The sequence below is a fragment of the Octodon degus genome, unplaced genomic scaffold (assembly GCF_000260255.1).
Source record: "Octodon degus isolate 3935 unplaced genomic scaffold, OctDeg1.0 scaffold00056, whole genome shotgun sequence".
Taxonomy (NCBI): Eukaryota; Metazoa; Chordata; class Mammalia; order Rodentia; family Octodontidae; genus Octodon; species Octodon degus.
The window spans coordinates 9,202,379-9,222,021 of NW_004524632.1; the positions used below are offsets into that span (position 1 = coordinate 9,202,379).

The window sequence follows — 19,643 nt, forward strand, 5'->3', positions numbered from 1 at the left end:
CCGAGGCCGGCGCGGCCTCTGTCCCGCCGGGCTGCTGCGCATTCGCGGGCCGGAGCTCCCCCGCCCGCCGCCGCCGCGGTTTGTTTACGGTGCGCCGGAGGCCTGCCCCCCCAGCCCCCACCCCACCGCCGGCCCGAGTGGCCTTTGCTAGGCTGCCTAGCGCCGCGGGGGCGAGGAGGGGGACGTGGGGGGCTGCTTGGCCGGGGGAGGGGAAGCCCCCTCCCCTCCCCAGTGGAGCATGGCTGTCTGGTTGCAACACTCTTAATTGCAAAAACGCGGCTGGTGGGGTGGGGAGTGCGTGTGCGCGCGTGTGCGTGTGCGTGTGTGTGGGGGTGCTCCATGGGCTCAAGATGATCAGCAGAGTTGCTGACTGGCGTGAATGGGGAAGGGAGGAAGAAATGGACCTGTGTTGTGTGTGCCCCCCCCCTTGCAGCGCGTCTGTGCCCTTCTGTCTAGGACCCTCCTTGTCCAGTGTGAAAAGGAGGCCTGGATGGTGACAGCCGATGGAGAGAGCCCCCCACTGGGGGAAGGCGCCCAGAGGGGAAGCTAAGGGGGGGGGGAGCCTGCCCCTCAGTGCTGGCAGAGGCCCCAGGAGGGGGGAGGGATGAAGGGAGTCCTTGTCCAGGATGAGGGGGACAGACGGCAAGGCGGACTCAAGGACAGGAGCTGCTGGACACACCCACATAGGGACAAGGGAAGAGGCGGGCTGCGCTGCACCATGGAGCTCAGAGAGGCAGAGGCAGGACACACCCACGGAGACAGCAGGCGGGAGCCCAATCTGTGCACATATCCATGCTCGGGGTCACCCGGAGATGCTGTCACATGCAGAGGCAAAGAGGAATCGCTGTCACCCACACAGAGAGAGTCACTATCAAATGCATGCGTGCACACAGCCCCACCATTACAAAAGACCCTGTCACCCACAGGCACACACGTGCTCACATGTGCCCCATCATACAGCCATCCTCCCCCGCCGTGACAGTTTCTGTCACTCATTGGAACACAAATGCAGCTGCACATCAACCTGTGTATGCACAACTGAGCAACAAGTATTTTCTTGGACTCCTACTATGGAATGCTGGGGCTCTGCACACAGCAAAACCCCTGCCCCAGGAGGAAATCAGAGTCCTCCTCTGTCTGATAATACTTTCCTGCATCCTGGTGCAAGACACGCATTCTCCAGAACATGGTCTCCCTCACTGGCCCTTTTCCTGCCTCCCACCTTCTAGCTGGTCAGCTCCTGCGCCCTGGGAGAAGCCTTCCACGAGGTCTGGATCCCACCCAGAGCCTAGCACAGGGTGTGCTCTGTAAACACTCATTAATTGATTGGCTGTGGGAACTGCAGACACAGGTGCACTCGGTCCTGCCCAGTCCCACAGACTCAGGTGCAGGACACATGCTCGAGGCAGGGGGCACAGTGGCCGGGAGTGTCCCTCCAGCCCAGAGCACAGGCTGCAGGCAGTGAGGCACGCAGCAAGATGCACGCAGACTTTTCCCTCAGCGTCCTTTCCTCTGGCTCAGCCACTGTGTGGCAGTGGGCTTTTTTTTCCTTTTGAAGGGACGGAGACATAAGAGCAAAGCGGGTGCAGGGGGGTTCCAGAGGGCCGAGCCATGGGCCTGAAGCAGTGTCCAGTGGCGTCTAGCAGCTGGGCTTGTCCTCGTTGCTGGGGGAGGGGGTGTCTTGCTAGCTCCTAGCAAGCCGGGCGTCTCTTGTTCCTACCCTAAAAGGCAACAGGGACCTAGCTGCCCCTGGCGGGCTTCATGTACCTGGGCCTCTTCCTCCTGGGGACCCTCAGACGCCCCCCTTGGAAGCCTCTGCCCCCCTGAATGAGCCTGCCCTTTCTCCCACCTGGGCCCTCCTGTCCAAACTTGGCCACCTTCCTTAGAGCCCGTGAGTGTCTGCGTGAGTGCTGTGTATTTTTGACTTGGAATCTCTCTACTGTTCCTCCTCTCTTGGGGTGTCTGCTTCTGCTCTTCCTCTGTTTCTCTGCCAGCCTGTGACTCCTTCTCACCCTGCCCTTGTCTGTTTCTGCTGCAGCCTCTTTTCTCGGAGCTGGGAACTGGCAGCGACGTCCTTCATACTTTTCCAGTTGTTAATACTCAAGCCTCGGCCCTCTGCCCCGCCCGCCCGCCCGCCGCCTCTGGGGTCAGCTGGAGGTTGGGCTGGGAGGGGCGGGGGGCTCAGCTGGCTGCAGGACATCCTGCACTTCCTTAGGCTGCAGCTGCGGCTGCCCGGCAGGTTTTGGGGGCTGGGAATGGGGAAGACAAGGGGGTCTGCTCCTGTCCCTGTGGAACCCCCTAGACTGGCTGGCAGCAGTTCTGGGGAAGCCCTTGGTGTACACGTCCCCCCCAACACTGACCCAAGCATGGGAAAGAGCAGTCCTCATGGGCAGTGGCGGGAGTTGGCGGGACCCACAGTGCCCTTTTTTCACACCCTGGCAGCTGAGACCCACCTCAGAGCTACCCGACAGCTGTACCCATCTTGCCCAGCCTGGCCAGGTTCTGCGGGTACAGCTGCTCATCTGTGTGGGGCACCCACAAGTGCCAGCTGCAGCCCAGAGAAGGCAGGATGGGGCAGGAGACCCAGAGCCCAAGGGGCACGAAATATCTCTGGCCAGTGCCCCCTTCTACCCATTTGATCAGGAGGCCCTGGTAATGGGGCCACTGTGGAGAATCCATGGGCTGCTACAGAAGGGGAAAATGAGGCTTGGCCCCGGGGACACACAGCTGGATGAAAAAACATAGTCTCTGGTCACCCAGCAGCTCAGCTGTTATCATGGTTACAAATAGCAGAGAGGTCCCATGGGAACCCCAGCTTTGGCTGGAGGGTGACACCTAGGTTTGAATCCCAGCCCTTCATCCTGCTGGGAATATGACCTTATCGTAGGAATCCACTTCTTCCCTCCTGCCTTATCTTGGGGGTCATAATGTCTAGCCTATTTAGTGGATTTTTTTTTTAATCTTTCGAGGAGATAAAGTGTATAAGATGCTTTAAAAATGCCTAAATTTGTATGGAGTTGTATATGTTGGCTGTTAGGACCTCCATATCAAACGGGCTTGAGGTCCTCCTCCTGATTTTTTTTTGCTTTGTTGAGGAGGTGCTTTTTTTTTTTTTTTTTTTTTTTTTTTGCTATTTCATCCTGCCTTAAAGGCAGGTCTTGTACAGCTGCTGGGGCTGGGAATCGAACTGTGGTCCTATGAGCCTGCCTGCCTTTACCAAAGTGACACTTTAAACAACTGAGCTATCTGGCAAAGCTCCTTTGTTTTGTTGAGATAGAGTCTTGCTATGTAGTCCAGGCTGGCTTTGAACTCATTATGTAGTGGAGGCTGCCTCAAACTCTCCTGTACCCTCCTGCCTCAGCCTCCTGAGTACTGGGATTATAGGCACACACTACCATGCCTGGCTTTTTTTTTTTTTTTTTGTAGTACTGGAGATTGATCTCTAGATCTTTGCACTGAGGTACATCCCCACTACCTGGGGATTTTGAAACTGGGTCTCATTAAATTACTGAGCTGTTCAGACTGAACTCAGATTTTGGATCCTGCCTCTGCCTCCCAAGGTGATGGGATTATAGGCATGTGCCTCCAAACCTGGCTTCTACTGGATTCCTTGGAGAAGATTAGTACCGTAGGCTTTGCTGAACATCATGGGGGAATAAGAACTGGGCAGGGCATAGTGAGGCCCAGCCCCCTGAACCCTCCTGTCAGAAGAGCCCAGCATGCCCTCTGCCCACCAGCCTGGACCCTTACCCTCCTTTTTTTTTTTTTTTTTTGGTAGAACTGGGGATTGAACTCAGACCCTTGTGCTTGCCAAGGAGGCGTTTATTCCGCTGAGCCATCTCCCCGGCCTAGGATTCTTACCTTCTGCTTAGAAGGAGCTCTAGGCATCTCAGCCAGGGCCACACCTCCCCAGCAAAGGGCAGCACCAAATCTGTCTGGGGACAAGTGTGTGGCTGGGGTGGGACAACAACATCAGAAAGCAGCCCTTTCCCCAAGGCCTGTTTCTTCTTGTAAGAAGGGGGGGGGGTGAGGGAGGAGCCAGGCTTAGCATCTTAGCCTACCTCCAGCTCTCACCTGGGACGCAGCCTGGGGTGACAGATGCCAGATCCCCTGCCCTGGTGGGGTGGGCATTGGTCAGTCAGGAGAGGGGTAGCAGAAAGAAACTGAGACACAGAAGAGTGGGCTTGTTGGGCATAGACCCTGGGGGTCCTGCTCCGTCCTGGCCTCCTCTTTCTTCCGTGAGTCAGATGGCCAGGCTCCATGTCTCCCAAAGCCCTGCCCTTCAAGCTGGAGCAAGGACAAAGCAGTATGCCCACGGCGGGGTGGCTGGGAGTCTCTGGAGTGGCCACCAACCTCTTGTTTCAGTTCTCAGGGTTGCTGTGCCATTGGGGGGACTTTGGACCCGCTTTTGGGCAAGGCAGATGTGGCTGTGTGGAAAGAAAGAACACTAGCCAGGAGTTGGGGGGCCTATTTTTTGCCACCTGCTAGGTGACTTTGGACCTGGGTTTTGTTTTTGTGTTTTTGAGGCAAAATCTCACTGTGTAGTTCAGGGTGGCCTTAAACTCACTATGCAGCCCAGATTGGCCTTGAACTTGCAGCAGTCCTCCTGCCTCAGCCTCTCAGTGCCGGGAGTACAGGCGTGCACCACCACGGCTGGCTCAGGGCTGCGTTTCTATCATGTGGGAACGATGATGTCTTTCCCACTGAGTGAGCATAAGGAACAGAAGGTGGGTGGAGCTGAGTGGCAGAGCGCTTGCCTTTCAAGTGTGGGACCTCAGGTTTGCGCCCCAACACTGCCAAGAACGGGACCTAGGCGGAGGGTCCCATGTTCAGTCTGTGCCTCCATGCTGCCCGGCCTCCCTGGCAACACCTGTAGCTTCTCTTCTCTCAGGACGGGCACATGCCAGGTGCGGGCCGCCCGTGCCGCTGGGAACCAGAGACAGTTCTGCCACTCACTGAAGTGGGGGTCGGTGTCGTGGGGGCCACGGGCATTCACCTGTGTCATCTGGCAAGCCAGAGCTGGGTGCCCACGGAGACCTCCCTCCTGGGTGGCGTGGGGTGGGCCAGAGAGGAGTCAGACGCAGACGAGGGGAACAAGATGGATGTTACCTGAGAAGGGTGCTGCCGTTGCCCTGCTGGCTTGGGGGTGGGCACCGAGTCTGGGGAGCAGGAATGGGGGGGTTAAAAGTAAGTGCCAAGGGCACAGCCACGCCCCTGGCGGTGGCCCGGATTGGTGCCATTGGCCTAGCCCGGGCCCCTCCTCCCGGCTTCCTCTTCTCAGAGACGGCCCTGGCTCCCCGGCCTGGCCTGCGAGCTCCCCGTTTCGTTTTCTCTTTTTACCAGGCGTAGGGAGGGGAGGGGCGGGCTTTGGTGGCTATCAGCATTGCATACACATCAGTGAGTGGGCGTGTTGTGCACGCACCCGTGCGAGAGTGTTTTTGTGCATGTGTGGGCCGGGGAGGGCTCCGAATATCTCCGGGAGCTGGGGCCGAGCCCGCGGCTGTGCGCATGCGCGGCAAGTGTGCGTCTGCACGTGTCCGAGTATGTGCCTGGGACTCAGCCGCGTTTGGGTCGATCTCTCTCTCTCTCCCTCCCCCCACCCCCCTCCTGCTTGCTTTCTCTTTCTCAAGCTTTATCCCTCCTTCCTCCTTTCCTCCCCCCTCCCTGCCTGCCTCCCTCGTCTGTCTCTTCCTCTACCTTCTCCCTTTCCCTCCCTTTGCCCCTGCCAGTTTTCTGCCTGGGTGGGGGCTCGATCCTGCTTCCCTGGCAGGACACCCTGCCTTCTCTCCCCACCTGCCACTCTTCTTCCTCCAGGCTACCCTCCTCAGGTGGCAGACGACTTCCACCTAGAGAAAGGGGTTTGCAGGGAGTACCCCAAGCCTCGTGCCATGATGCCTTCTGCAGCCAGCGCCTTGGCCCTGTGACATTCATGCCTCCGGCCCTCAGCTGCCCCGACCCAGCTCCAATTACCCGCTGGGCGGCTGCTGGGGGGAGGGGAATGTGCCCGACCCAGCCTAGGGGGGCTGGTAAGCCCTCCTTAGGCCTTCTTGGCAATTTGGATCGCTTTCCTTTTTTTTTTGTTTTTTGTTTTTTGTTTAAAAAAAAAACACAAAAAACCGTTTGTTTCTTAGGATGCAGGGTCGCACTATGTAGCTGAGGCTGGCCTTGAACTCATGGAAATCCTCGTGTCTGTTTCCCAAGTGCTGGGATTTGGGGCATGTACTACTACACCCAGCTATCTGGCCTCCTGTTTAAGAGGGCAGTTGGGACAGAGGGCATGGGGGTTGGATGTGGCCAGAGAGGTGACCCCTGAACCTGGGTGCCCCCTCAATGCCTTTCTGGGGATGAGATGCAGGTGGGTGAGGTGCTGGGGAGCTGGTGGAAAGAGGAGCTTTGATGTTAGCACTGGGCATCCGGCCCAATGCAAGGCTGCTGTTTATGGCTTTCTGTCCCTGACCTGCAGGGGGAGAGTTTCCTGTTATATTCTTGGGGCGTCAGGGAGGATCCTTTGTTTGAGTTGCTAGTCTTCCCTTTGGACACCCCCAAATCCCATTCCTTGGCCCCTCAGGTCTCTCAGCAGCTAGGACATCAGATTCCTGGTCAAGACCCTTGCGCTGCAAAATCCCCTCGCATCACCTGTGCCCTGCAGCGCCCGCCGAGGGGCGCTGCCTGCCGCCCCCACCTCCCACGCCTGCCGTGCCATGCCCCAAGTCTGTGTGCTCCTTTCCATCATCCCTGCCAGACAGTACCTGCCTTCACGCCTGTCTTTCCTGGCACGGGGAAAACAGACGGTTGGGTGGGGCAGCTGTGCCCAATCCTTCAGGGAGCAGAAATGGGGAGCGGGCTGGGGGGCTCGGATGCCAACCTTAGGAGGTCTCTACCCCTCCACAATGCAGGGTGTGGGTGGCTGCCGCGGCTCTGTGATAGCCATAGACTCCCAGGGACTGCTGGATTGGTGGCTGCCCACGGGAGCCCATGTTGGCACATGGGCAGCGTCTGCACACAGATGCCTGTTTGCCCATGCATGCCTGTGTGTGTCTGGGCTACCGTGGCTGCCTTGGCCCTGTGGCATGGCCCTGTGGGCATGGATGCCAGGTGACTGGGAGTGGGTGGGTGGGGAAAGGATCTCCCCCACCCCTAGCAGCAGGCAGAGAGGGGAAGGGGAGAGGGAGGTGTGAACCTACCCACAGCACTATTAATAGCCCACATGCCAGGCCACCAAGAACCAGCTGTCTCCGTGGAAACCAGTCCCGCTCCCCCTCCCCCAGCCTCCATGGGGTGGGACTTCGGCAGGGCATGAAGCACCCCCCACCCATCCACCCATCGCTCTTTGTTACCTTTTTCCCTTTGTCTCCCCTCCTCGGGTTCCTCCTTCTCTCATGACCCCTTCCCATTTCTCCTTTCTTTTCCTCTACTTTGCTGACACCCTATTTCTGCCCCCATCCCTACCTCATCTTTTTGTTCTTCTCCCTCCCCATCTTTCCCTTCTGTCACCCTTTTGCCCCTTCCTCTTCCTCCTCCAGCCTCTCAACACAGCTCTGTCTGGAGTTGAGGAGGAGGAGGGCTGGGCTTTCTTCAGAGCATTAAGGGCAAAGTTCAGCCCCCCTCCCATGGCGGCCCAAAGCCCAGTGCAGATATGTAGCAGTGCAGATATGTAGCAGAGTATTAAGTGGCTGGCTCTTGGGGGCAGAGACTGGCTGCTGGCAGCCCCAGAATTCTCTGGGGGTGTCCCTTAGATCTGCAGAGCTGCAGAGTGGGACAGACGGCAGTGGGAACCTGGCACGGTGCCCACGGATGCCGCATCGTTCCTCGTCCCTGTCCCCCCCGTTGCAGAAGCACTTAAGCTTAATGAAATGCTTCCCCCTCTGCGGGCACCTTGCCCACGCTGCCACCCGGCAGCTCTGGCGGCGCGTATCTGACAGAGAGGGAGTGGGTGGCCAGGCCAGCAGACAGGTGGGTCTTGCTGTCCCTGCCCTCCAGATGAGTCTCAGAGCCCCAGAGCTCCACCCCTCCAGCTCCTGAGGCCCAGGCCTCCCCCTGCCAGGGGGTGTGCCAGGAAGGAGCTTAGGAATATTAAGCAGAACTCCCAGATGAGGGGAGGCAGGCTGCCCTGGAGGATGGGCGGCTCTGCCCCTACCCCATGCTCTGCCTGCAGGGAACGCAGGGGCACGTGGCTGGTGCTGCCACGCGTGCTCGGCCCTCAGTTGCCTTAGAGGACCCAGGGTCTCTGGAGAGACTTGGAGGAGTCCACAGTGGTGTGGATTCTTGCTAGGTGCCAGGCAAAAGTGCCCGGGCAGTGAGGTCTGCACCTTGTCCCTCTGCCTCGTGCCAGGGGCCTAGCCATGCTGGACTGATGGCACTAGGGCACCGTTCAGATCTGCACGGAGGTGGGACTGAGAAGGACCCTGCCCCTCCCACACACCAGCGCGTGCAAGCCCTGGGCAGTGTCCAGAGGCATTTGGAGTTAAGGCTGGGCCAGGGAGAGGGAAGGGGAAAACAAATAGGGTGGCTTAGGTTGGCACCACCCCAGGTCTGCCCTGTAGCAACTGGTAGCAGTGGGGGGGGGTCCTCCAAAGCTGTGGCCTGGAGCAAGAACTGCCTGTGCCATGCGGCTGCCGCTGGGGTTCCCTGCCTGGCCTGGCCCGCAGCTGCCGATGCCCAAGCCTACCCTCCCTGGCCCTGTTTGCTGCCCCCAGGGCCTGCTCCCCAGGGCTGCCCCTCTCTGTGTGCCCACTCCTGGGCCTGCCTCCTCTCCTCCCAGGGGGCGCTCGGGCCTCTGGCTGGCGAGTGGATTTTTCCAGCTTCTGTAAACAAGTGGTGGCAGTGTGCCAGGCGGGCAGGAGACAGGCGGGGGCAGCACCGCAGCCAGGGTGTGCCAAGCACCGAGGCACAGCTTGGGGGGGGGTACAGGGAGACACCCGGACCCAGAGGGGGAGAGAGAGAGGAAGAGAGAACGCACACTCCAGACACATACGGGCGACCAAGTGCAGCCTCCTGGGCCCAGAGAGAAGCAGGAACAGAGTGGCCTCTATTGTCCAGCCTGGCCTGCTCCTCATCCCTGCCCCTCTGTCCTGGCTGTGAGCCTTGAGCCCCAGTGCCCAGCCCGGGCAACCCCACCCACTCCTCCTCTCCCACCTCCACCCCTTAGGGCTGGCTACGCCATTATAAATTTATAACAGGAATTTCTCCACAAGCCAAGAAAAACTTGACCTACTTTCTTGACGGCTCCCTGGGCTAAGGCTCCCTGCTTAGCCCCCCCAGTCTGCTGTCCGGCCCCCATTGCCCAGTTCTGGCCTGGGGGGTATTGGAGACAAAATGGGCCACTTTTCCACACTCCTCCCACGCTCCCCACCCATGGGCTGCCCTGGGCCCTGGCTTATCTCTGCCCCCTTCTCTTACCCTGGCCCCTTATCAGCTCCTGGGGGTAGGGCAGAGAGGATGGGGGGTTCGGGCTAGGTCTCTGGTACAGGGCCCACGTGGTAAGGTTGAGTGTGGGGACAGGAGCTCTTTGTCCCCGCCCACCCGCGCACCTGCCTTCATGCACGGAGACACAGGCCACAGGCCTGCAGCCCAGGGCCTGAAGGGCAGCATGTTGGGCTGGTGGGTACAGGCTGGCACCGCCCTGGACTCAGGTAGCAGAACAAGGATGGCATTAGAGCAGGGCCGTGGACCAGGCAGGGACGGTCTCCACGCCACCTGCTCCCTTCCAGTGTGAACTTAGGGGAGGGGTCATGCTTCTGGCCACTCCATGTCCTCGGTTGTCAGGCTGTGTCCACCTCTGAAGGCTCACCCATTCAGCCAATGTCTTAGTTTCCTTTGCCCCTTTCCTCGTTATCCCTGTGGCTGGCAACTCAGCTCAAGTGGCCGAGCAGCCCAGTCATCAAACTGGGCAGTGGCATTGGGATCTCAGCCAGAGCCTGGGCATCGGTCCTGCCGTTTAGGGTCTGTCTCCATCAAGGTGCCGCGGTGGGCATTCGTGATCGCTGCGTGCTGCCCCTGCACCATGGCCTGCGTAGAAACCAAAGCCCCTGTGCCCATCCCTGCTGGAGCCTTCTCACCTCTGGTCCCCTCTTGCCCATCATCCTGATGAACCTTAAGACACTTGGGTAGATGGTGGTCACAGAGCCGACGTCTAACACTCGCTAAGGGCAGCAAACCCTCTTTTTCTTTTGTCTTTTTGGGACAGGGTCTCACTGTGCACTTCAGGCGGGCCTGGAGCTCACTTTGTAGCCCAGCTGGCCTTGAACTCAATCCTCCTGCCTCAGCCTTCCCAAGGGGTGGGATTACAGGACTGTGCCACCACACCTGGTCCTTGGGATGCGAAGTTCCCTGTGCCCTCATGATCCTTCTTTCCCACATCCTTCCTGTGTCGGGGGCTTTCTTGAGATGGGCCCTAGAAGACCCCAGTGTTGCTATGGGAGGAACTCTGCCTCTCTCATGGCGCTTCCTCACCCCAGCCTCTGTGTTCTTTCCACAGGGATCTCTGAACAGGACAGGACTCTGAGGAGACTCCCCAGCCCAGGAGCCCAGCCGGCCCCCCAGCTCCCCACCTGCCACTCCCTGGCCCCTCCCACCACCCGCCCCCCTCGGGGCGCAGGGCATGGTGTGAAAGGCCGAGTACTGGGCGGGTGCCATGGGTGCTGGGCCCTAAGGCCTGGGTGGTGGGGGGTGGGTGGCCTGTGGGCGTGTGGGGGGCCAGCGTGCCTGCCCCAGTCTCTTGGCGTGCTGGAGGGCATCCTGGATGGAATTGAAGTGAATGGAACAGAAGCCAAGCAAGGTGGAGTGCGGGTCAGACCCAGAGGAGAGCAGGTAATGCATGGGGCGGGAACCTGCTGGCACCAAGTCCAGGCAGTGGACGCAGTGCCTTGCCTGCCTGGGCAGGAGAGACGTGGGTCCCTCAGACACCCCTCTCTGGAAGCAAGGGGATGTGTTCTGATGTCCTGGGGAACGAGGCGCTCAGATTGGGAGATGCCTCCTTGCAGGGCCAGCAGCCACGAGGTCCCAACTTGGGGGTGCTTGGAGAACTTGGTGCCTCAGTGGCCTCGCTGCTCGCACCCCAGTACGCTGTGCGACCTACCCTGCCCCAAAGCCAGTCCAGTCTGACCACACGCAGGCGCCGTCCGTGGTCCTGGCGCACGGAAGGTGACATTTCAGGGCACACGCATCTGTAACTATTGGTCACGGCCCACGCTTCCACTTGGAGTCTCACGGGAGCCCCACAAGCCCTTCCTTGTTCTGGCTGCAGGGGTGCGGCTCTGGGGCTCCTCCCAGGAAATGGGAGCCCAGGCCAGCGGTGAGGGCTTTGCTTCCACGTGGGTGAGGCGACAGCCCTGCACGCGGGCAGGCGCGGTCACCCCTGACCTGCCTTGTCCTTGAGCTGCCCAGAGGGTCTCTGCCACTCCCATCAGCTCCAAGTGGCACAGAGCTCTGTCCCAGTTGGCGTGGTGTCCCAGGAGCTGGGTACAGCCTGTGCCTATGGCCAGGGAAAGGGTGGGGGTGGGGGCGCTCTGGGGAGCAGTGTGGCTCCCGGTTGCCAAGGAGATCGGAGTGTGAGCCAGGAGGCCGGAGGCCAGGCCAAGCCCTGGGGCCCAAGCTTGGTTCCCTGAGGGGCAGAGGAAGTGATGGGCTCCATGGTTGTGTACACAGGGCACTGGGGTGGTGCCCTACTCCAAAGCCCTCAGCCCCGTGTGAAAGTGGACGTCTGGGCTGCCACTGTAGAAGTGTCACTTGCACCCCCAGAATATTCCTGCCCAGACTTCTCTGGTCCCAGAGAGTCTGCCTTTAAAGGCGGGAAGGCAGGTTCTCAGTGCCCGGGCCGCGGCCCCTCCCCCACCCGCTCCCCTCCCCCCCAATCCGTGCGCCACCTCGTGGCTGTCCCTGGAACTGCGCCCAGAAACCAGGAGGCGGGTAGTTGTGGAAGAGGACAGCTCTGCGGGGGCCTAGGTGGGCGAGGTGCCCTGCCTGCCCTCCGGAAGGCGGGAGGGAGGCTGACCCTGCAGCCTCCTAGGAACCAGAGGAGGGCGATCCCCAGGGGCGTGGAGCACAGGGCCGTCTGCGACTGTGACCCTGGCCAAGGTCACTGTGTCAGTGTGTTGGGAGCTGCAGCCGGCTCCAAGAGGAGGGGCCCTGGGGCATGCCACGCGCAGGGTGGGTGTGGAAGGTTATACAATCCTTGCATGCGTGCAGAGGGCTTATGTAACCTGCGTGTACCGAGGTTATGTAACACGTATGTGCAGAACCTAGCAACATGTATGTGCTGCGGCGAGGCTGGCTGCTAATACCCAGCACGGAGGGGCTCAGGGGCCTTGCGCGGACGCCAGCAGACTCTAGCGCAGTGTTACCAGGCACAAGTGCACTTTGGTTTGCGGCTGTGCTGCAGGAAGGCTGTGAGCACGCAGGATGATCCAGTATTTTCCAGGCTATGGGCTATTTAGCATGTGGGCGTGGCCTGGAAGTCACCAACACGTTCACGCCGGGGGAGGGGAGATTGCTGGGTGCCTGTCCACAGGCTTGTGTAACACACAGCCTCTCCTAGGGGTCATGTATCACCCTCGAGAGTGCCTAGAAGTTGCAGAGATCTAGAGCCCAGGACTTATTACCATACTTGGGTTTATACCAGAGCCTGCGTCGTTATTCATTTGCGCGGGTGTGTGTTGCATATATGTGTGTGTATTCTAAAGGTTGCACAGCTTGGAGAATATTCTAAGGGTTCTGTCAGCATATTTATCATCCATGAAGTCTTAAATATGTGGCTGGCCTGTGGACTGTGGCCTGTGGACTGTGGCCTGTGGACTGTGGGTGCTTGAAGTCTGCAGTGCGTGTGCGTGCGTGTGTGTGTGTGTGTGTGTGTGTGTGTGTGTGTTGGGGCCCTAGAACCTGCTTTTTAGACCAGCCAAGCCCCTTATCTTTCCCTGCAGTTCCCAGATAGCTGGGCCCTTCTCAGCTTTGTCAGCTGCTGTGGGGTGGGAGGTAAACCGAGGACGGAAGATGGAGGCACTGGGCCTGGGGGATTGCATGAGCCTGTTGGGTAAAAAAGGGGTTCCCCCAGACTGCTCTGTGACGCTGCCCAATTTGCCCCCATCCAGTGCCAGGTCACCAGATGGAAAGCGAAAAAGAAAGAACGGCCAATGTTCCCTGAAAACCAGCATGTCAGGTGAGCTGGCTTCGTAGGCTCGGCTCGCCACGCCTCTCTGGGTGCTGGGCGCAGTCCAGCACCTCCTGTGTCCTCGGGGAGAGCTCCCAGAGGGTGAGGGGACTTCCCGGGTTTGGAGCCATGATGTGGGATACGCCCCTACTTTTAGGAGTGAGGAGGTCCTTCTCTAACCTCCTCCCAGCAGGCCCCCAGCAGAATAAGGGCCTCGGCCAGAGAATTTGGACCTGGATTCTCTTGGAAGGAGCTGCTGAAATCCGTTGCTCTTGCCACCACACTTAACGTGGCAGGGTACAGTGCTGCAGGCCTTGGGAGGCTGAGGCAGGAGGGATCACTTCTATCCAGCCCAGGAATTAGAGGCCAGCCTGGGCATCAGAATGAGGCCCTGTCTCCAAACTGAAAAACAAAAAAAGCTGGGGAGGATAGAGCTGAGTGGTAGGAGCATTTGCCTCACATGCATAAGGGCCTGAGTTTGATTCTCAACACTGCAAAGATAGAAAGGAAGAGGGAGATAAAGTTAGCAAGCCAACCAGCCTGGAATGGGCAGGGAAGAGAATCTCCAAGTTCTGCCTTCCTACCTGGAGACGGAGCCCTTCAGTGAGGCTGGGCTGCGGGCCGGGGCAGAAAACAAAGGTTGGGAGCCTGTGCAAGCCGTGTGCCACGCCTGCCCTCTCCTGCCTTTCCTCCTCCAGGGTATATCCCTAGTTACCTGGACAAAGACGAGCAGTGTGTTGTGTGTGGGGACAAGGCCACCGGTTATCACTACCGCTGTATCACGTGTGAGGGGTGCAAGGTACGACCCCCTCCTCCCCTCGCCCCCCAGTCCCTCATGCTCCGCTCCGTTATCTCATTCGCTTTCATGCCTTGCGTGTTCATTTATTCGTTCATTCCTACTCCCTCTGCTACCGCTCATAGGTGAACTGCCTACCCTCGCTGAGCCTCACTTTCTCCATCTATAAAATGAGGATAATCATACTAGCTGTCTCATGTCATTGTTGGCAGAATTGAGTAATTTACAGGAAATGTTTAAGATGTGCAAGGGACAGGAGAACTTGGTAAATGGCCGTTGTTACGCAGCCAGGCATCGTGTTAGGATTGGCATAGTAGCGCATGCCTGTAACCCCAGCACTTGGGAGGCTGAGGCAGGATCGCCAGGACTTCAAGGCCAGTCTGGCTTCAAGGCTAGGCTGGACTACATACCAAGGCCTTGTCTCAAACAGTCAGATGGGGCCCGGGAGATGGCTCAGTAGAATAAGCGCTTGCCGGCAAGTGCAAGGGCCTGAATTCAATCCGGGTTCTGCAAAAAAAAAAAAAAAAAAAAAAAAAAGGCAGACAAATGAAAGGGTATACAGTGAATCTTCAGTAAATCTTAACTCTTCATTCTGTTGCTAGTCTTGACTTTTGGGGGTTTTCCTTGAAAGCCAAGATTAATCCAGATACACAACATTAAAAAAAATTTTGTTTTCACTGCAAGGTCCTAGAGTTTATGTGTAATTTCTTTCTTTTCTTTTGTTTTCTTTTGGTACCGGGAATCTAACTCAGGACCTTGCATTGTCAGGGAGGTGCTGTGGCACTGAGCTATCTCCCCAGTCCCTTCTCTCGACTTTTGAAGCTCCTATTTCATAAACCTACACAAGCACCAGGCAAAGTACTGTATTTGAACGTGGCTTCGAAGTTAGTGTTGGCTTTAGACTCAGCTAACCCAAATGGGAGCTCTAGGTGGAAAATTAGCTCTGGCCTCCCAGAGCTGCTGTTCATTCCTTCAGGCCTTGTAGCGCTTCCCACCACTCCAGCCCCAAAGCTTCCTCGGGGTTGGGAGAGTGCATTTCCCGTTCTTTACTTCCCTGGACCCCTGTGTCAGAGAAGGGCACATCCTTCGCCACCTCTCCTCCTCCCCACCCCATGAACTGTGGGGTTGCTTTAGCCTGGGAAGCCAGGGTGAATGCCTGCACCATCTCCCCCATCCCAGGGCTTCTTTCGCCGCACAATCCAGAAGAACCTCCACCCCACCTATTCCTGCAAATATGACAGCTGCTGTGTCATCGACAAAATCACTCGCAACCAGTGCCAGCTGTGCCGCTTCAAGAAGTGCATCGCAGTGGGCATGGCCATGGACCGTAAGGGGCCCAGGCCCACGGGTGCGGGCAGCTGGGACAGGGGCAGCTCGGGGCTGGCAGCTCCCTTGCAGGGTGCTCTTGGTGCAGAGTGAGGGTCCAGGCCAGCTCAGGCTGGTGGCAGCTAGGCAGGGTCTTCTTCTCTCCTGCCTTGTTGCCATGGGCAGGAAACAGGATTCCTCTATGGCCTGCCAGGGCACCAGTGCCCACAGCCTTCAACACCTGAGGGTCATCCTCCAAGTGTGTCTACTCCCAGAATGGGCACTCATTTCTGGGAGAGGGGGCTGGGATCTGTGGGTCATCAGATAACCTGCCACTCTGTGCTGGGCACACGGGATTCCTCCAGAGGAGCCCCATCGGAGTGATCGTGGGCGAGGTCACACCAGGCACGTGGGAAGCCTCAGCCTCCCTGGCCCTCGGTTTCCCTGCCCAGGAAGTAGACTGTGAAGAGGGCGCAAGTGCGCCTTGCAAAGGGCCTCGTGTCTGTCTGTCCACAGTGGTTCTCGATGACTCAAAGCGTGTGGCCAAGCGAAAGCTGATCGAGCAGAACCGGGAGCGGCGGCGGAAGGAAGAGATGATCCGGTCCCTGCAGCAGCGGCCAGAGCCCACTCCTGAGGAGTGGGACCTGATCCACGTGGCCACCGAGGCCCATCGCAGCACCAACGCCCAGGGCAGCCATTGGAAGCAGAGGCGGAAATTCCTGGTGAGGACTCCGGTGGGAACGGGGAGGGCAGCAGACTGAACATGACCCAGAGCTGATCCTCTCGTGCTGCCTCGGCAGTCCCAAGAGGGTACACCTGGATGTGTGGTGTTTATACCAGCTTGGTCCCACCGGGTCCATCTCACGAGGTTCCCAGGGGGGCAGAGCCTTGCCTGCCTCCTTGAATTCCAGCGCAGGGGTGACCTCTCCTTGCTTTCCTGCCCACATGACTGGGAGGGGACCTCGAGGACACAGTCATGTAACAGTATTTCTGAGCACCTGCTGGGTCTCAGGCATTGTGTTAGGCCCTGGCAAAACCGGCTGCCAAGCGGATGATCAGTTTGGAAGGAGAGGGACAGTTGGCGCCTGGTTCCTGGCAGCAGAGCCAGGGGGTGGAACGTGTGCTGTTTAATGTGCTCCAGAGCCCAGCAGATGGGTTTGTGAAGGGCTGGTTGGGGGAATGAGCTTACTTCTTAGCTGTCCTGCTTCGTGATGTGGTGAGCTTCTTATAGAGTATGATGAGGATTCTTTGAGATACGCGGATCATGGAGCCTGCTTGCCTGGTCACGTGTTTTCAATCATTGATTATTTTATATTATTATTATCATGGTGGCCCTGAAGAGTAAATCCAGGCCTTTGACACTGAACTACATCCCCAGCCTTTTATGTTGTACTTGATTTTAAGATAAGGTCTTTTTTCCTTGAGACAGGGTCTCACTATATAGTCCAGGATGGCCTTAAGCCCACTATGTGGCCTGGCCTGGCCTCAAACTCGCAGCCATCCTTCTGCTTCGCCTCCTGAGTGCTGGGGTTACAGGTACACCAGGAGCACCGCCGCGCCGAGCTTAGGACAGGATCTTCACAGGTTGCCGAGTTTCCCCAGCTGGACTCTGAACTTGTGGTCCTCTAGTTTCACCCGCTCTGAGTACTGGGATTGCAGGAGTGTGCCACCCCACCTGGCTGCTGCTGCCATTCTTATGATTGTTATTATTAGCAGACGGAGGGATAGGCTCTTCCGGTCTATCTTCTGCTCCAAGGTTGAAGGAAAAGCCTCAGGGCTGGGCCAGACTGCCGGGCCAATCCTGTTCAGCCCTCTTCCCCAAGCGGCCTTGGAGCTCCCCCTGGTGGGCAGGGGACCTTGGTGAGCACTTGCAAGGGGTTTGCAGCCCCCCTGCTAACCCCCAACTTTCCCCCTAGCCGGATGACATTGGCCAGTCACCCATCGTATCCATGCCGGACGGAGACAAGGTGGACCTTGAGGCCTTCAGCGAGTTTACCAAGATCATCACCCCGGCCATCACCCGTGTGGTGGACTTTGCCAAAAAACTGCCCATGTTCTCCGAGGTGAGTGGCAAGTGGAGGCACAGTGCTGTAGTGTGCACTGCTGAGGTTCTTTGGACAGGAAGCGATTACTGCAGAACAACACACACACACACACACACACACACACACACACACACAGAGTGCACAGCGCCCATTTGGGCCTTCTGATACAGGTACTCTTATAGCTGGGACCTACCCAGTCACCTGGCTCCCCTGTAGGTGTGAGAGGTATACAGGTGCGCAGGAGACGTAATCACCAAGTTTCTGCGGGATGGGGTCACGGGGGACTGGCGGGAGGCCTGGCCGGGCGCTTGGGCAGGCCGTGCTGAGTGGTCCCCCGACCCTGCCTCCGCAGCTGCCTTGTGAAGACCAGATCATCCTCCTGAAGGGGTGCTGCATGGAGATCATGTCCCTGCGGGCAGCCGTGCGCTATGACCCCGAGAGTGACACCCTGACGCTGAGTGGAGAGATGGCTGTCAAGCGGGAACAGCTCAAAAACGGGGGACTGGGCGTGGTCTCCGATGCCATCTTTGAACTGGGCAAGTCACTCTCTGCCTTCAACCTAGATGACACGGAAGTGGCTCTGCTGCAGGCTGTGCTGCTAATGTCAACAGGTACCTGCTTGCTGGCTGGGGGCACCCTGAGGGCTCGGCAGGCCCAGATCTTGGCTGGACCCTGTCACTGCTGCCTGTTGCTGTCCTCCTGCCTGGGTGCCGCCGATTCTGTCCATCTCCTCAACCCACTTCTCAGTCCCCTCCCTTTCCCATGCTGCCTTTCTAACAGGCCCCACCTCGCCCCACCTCTGGTCCCCAGACCCATTGCACACTGCTCTTTAGCCTATCTGCGCCCTGTGTTTCCTCTCGGTCCCCATCCTCGTCACCCAAAGGCTCCTTTGTTCCCTTCTCTCCACTTCGTTCCCATCTACCTTCTACCCCCACCTTACTGACCACCAGCCCCTTGATTTGGGGACAGGAAGTTGAGACAGGGCCTCACTGTGTAGTCCAGCCTGCCCTTGAACTCGCTGTGCCGTGCAGGCTGGCCTTGGACTTGCAGTGGTCCCTTTGCTCCTGCCTCCTAGGTGCTGGCGTTAGCAGGTGTGTGCCACCACACCTCTCCCTGCTCACCGACCTGCTCCCTGCCTTAGTCTCCCTCTGAGTTCCCTTGCTCGAGCCCTTGCGTCCTGCCCTGGCTTCCCCGGTGCTCCCGCAGGCCCCTCATGCCTCCCCGCCTTCCCCGCAGACCGCTCGGGCCTGCTGTGTGTGGACAAGATAGAAAAGAGTCAGGAGGCGTACCTGCTGGCGTTCGAGCACTACGTCAACCACCGCAAACACAACATTCCGCACTTCTGGCCCAAGCTGCTGATGAAGGTGACTGACCTCCGCATGATCGGGGCCTGCCACGCCAGCCGCTTCCTCCACATGAAAGTCGAGTGCCCCACCGAGCTCTTCCCCCCTCTCTTCCTGGAGGTCTTTGAGGATCAGGAAGTCTAAAGCCTCAGGCGGCCAGAGGGTGTGCGGAGCTGTCAGGGAGGAGCCTGGAGAGGAGGGGCCAAGCTGGGGGCCAGGGGGACCCCCACCTCCTCTCTCCTCCTAATCCTGGGATAGATGCAGCTCCCCCACACACCCCGCACTGCCCAGGTCCCCAGATCCTCCAGCCCTGGCACAGGGCACACAGATGAACTCGCTGTGAAAGCATAGTGTGGGAGGCCGGGACCTGGTCCCCCAGTTTCTGGGAGCCCGTCCTGTGAGATGTGGGGGCAGGTACGGGCCGGGCCGAGCCATCGTGACCATAGGGAAAGGAAGGGTGTGGCTGGGGACTGTGCAGTCACCCCGTACACACGCAGGAGAGCCCCAGCCGGTCCTTGGCCGAAGCTTCCCCTCCAGGCTCAGGGCCTCTGGACGGCGTGGGCTGGGCTTTGCTCCTCCACTGGAGGTTAAACATGACAGTCGCCCTAACTGCACTTTGGAAACCAAGTGAGGGGAGAAGATAAATGAAGAAAAACTAGACAGAAAAAGACAAACGAGAGTGAGCGATAGAGAGAGATGATATTAAGTTATTAGCCGAGGCTGGCCAGAGGGGAAGGACCTGTCCTCCCTGTCCCCATGCACTTTGAGAGCTGCAACCCCAGAGCCGAGAGAGAAGCCCCTATACTCCTGGGGTACGGCTGCCCATCAGAGCTGTGAGTCAACACAACAGGGTCCTGGCCACCCCCTTGCCTTGCCCCACCCTCTGTGCCCCTTTGGCACCCTGTCCCTATTTCCTCTGCTCTCTGCCACTCGTGCCCGCTGAGTTCCATCTACCTCTCACGCTGGATGCCAGCTGGCCCCTCACCAGCCTGCCCTGCTGCCCACACAGC

The 19,643-nt window shown here is 58.7% G+C and overlaps 1 protein-coding gene across 1 annotated transcript in view; it reads left to right on the plus strand.

Moving 5' to 3' along the window:
• Positions 1-19,297, plus strand: part of Thra (thyroid hormone receptor, alpha) — a 20,151-nt gene extending 854 nt beyond the window's left edge. The window contains exons 2-9 of the mRNA XM_023718216.1: positions 10,478-10,809; positions 13,086-13,153; positions 13,843-13,943; positions 15,120-15,267; positions 15,762-15,967; positions 17,162-17,308; positions 17,643-17,901; positions 18,527-19,297. Of these exons, the coding sequence (XP_023573984.1) occupies positions 10,757-10,809; positions 13,086-13,153; positions 13,843-13,943; positions 15,120-15,267; positions 15,762-15,967; positions 17,162-17,308; positions 17,643-17,901; positions 18,527-18,777 (1,233 nt within the window). The 5' untranslated portion in view covers positions 10,478-10,756 and the 3' untranslated portion in view covers positions 18,778-19,297. The remainder of the gene's footprint in view (positions 1-10,477; positions 10,810-13,085; positions 13,154-13,842; positions 13,944-15,119; positions 15,268-15,761; positions 15,968-17,161; positions 17,309-17,642; positions 17,902-18,526) is intronic.
• The last annotated feature ends 346 nt before the right edge of the window (positions 19,298-19,643 follow it).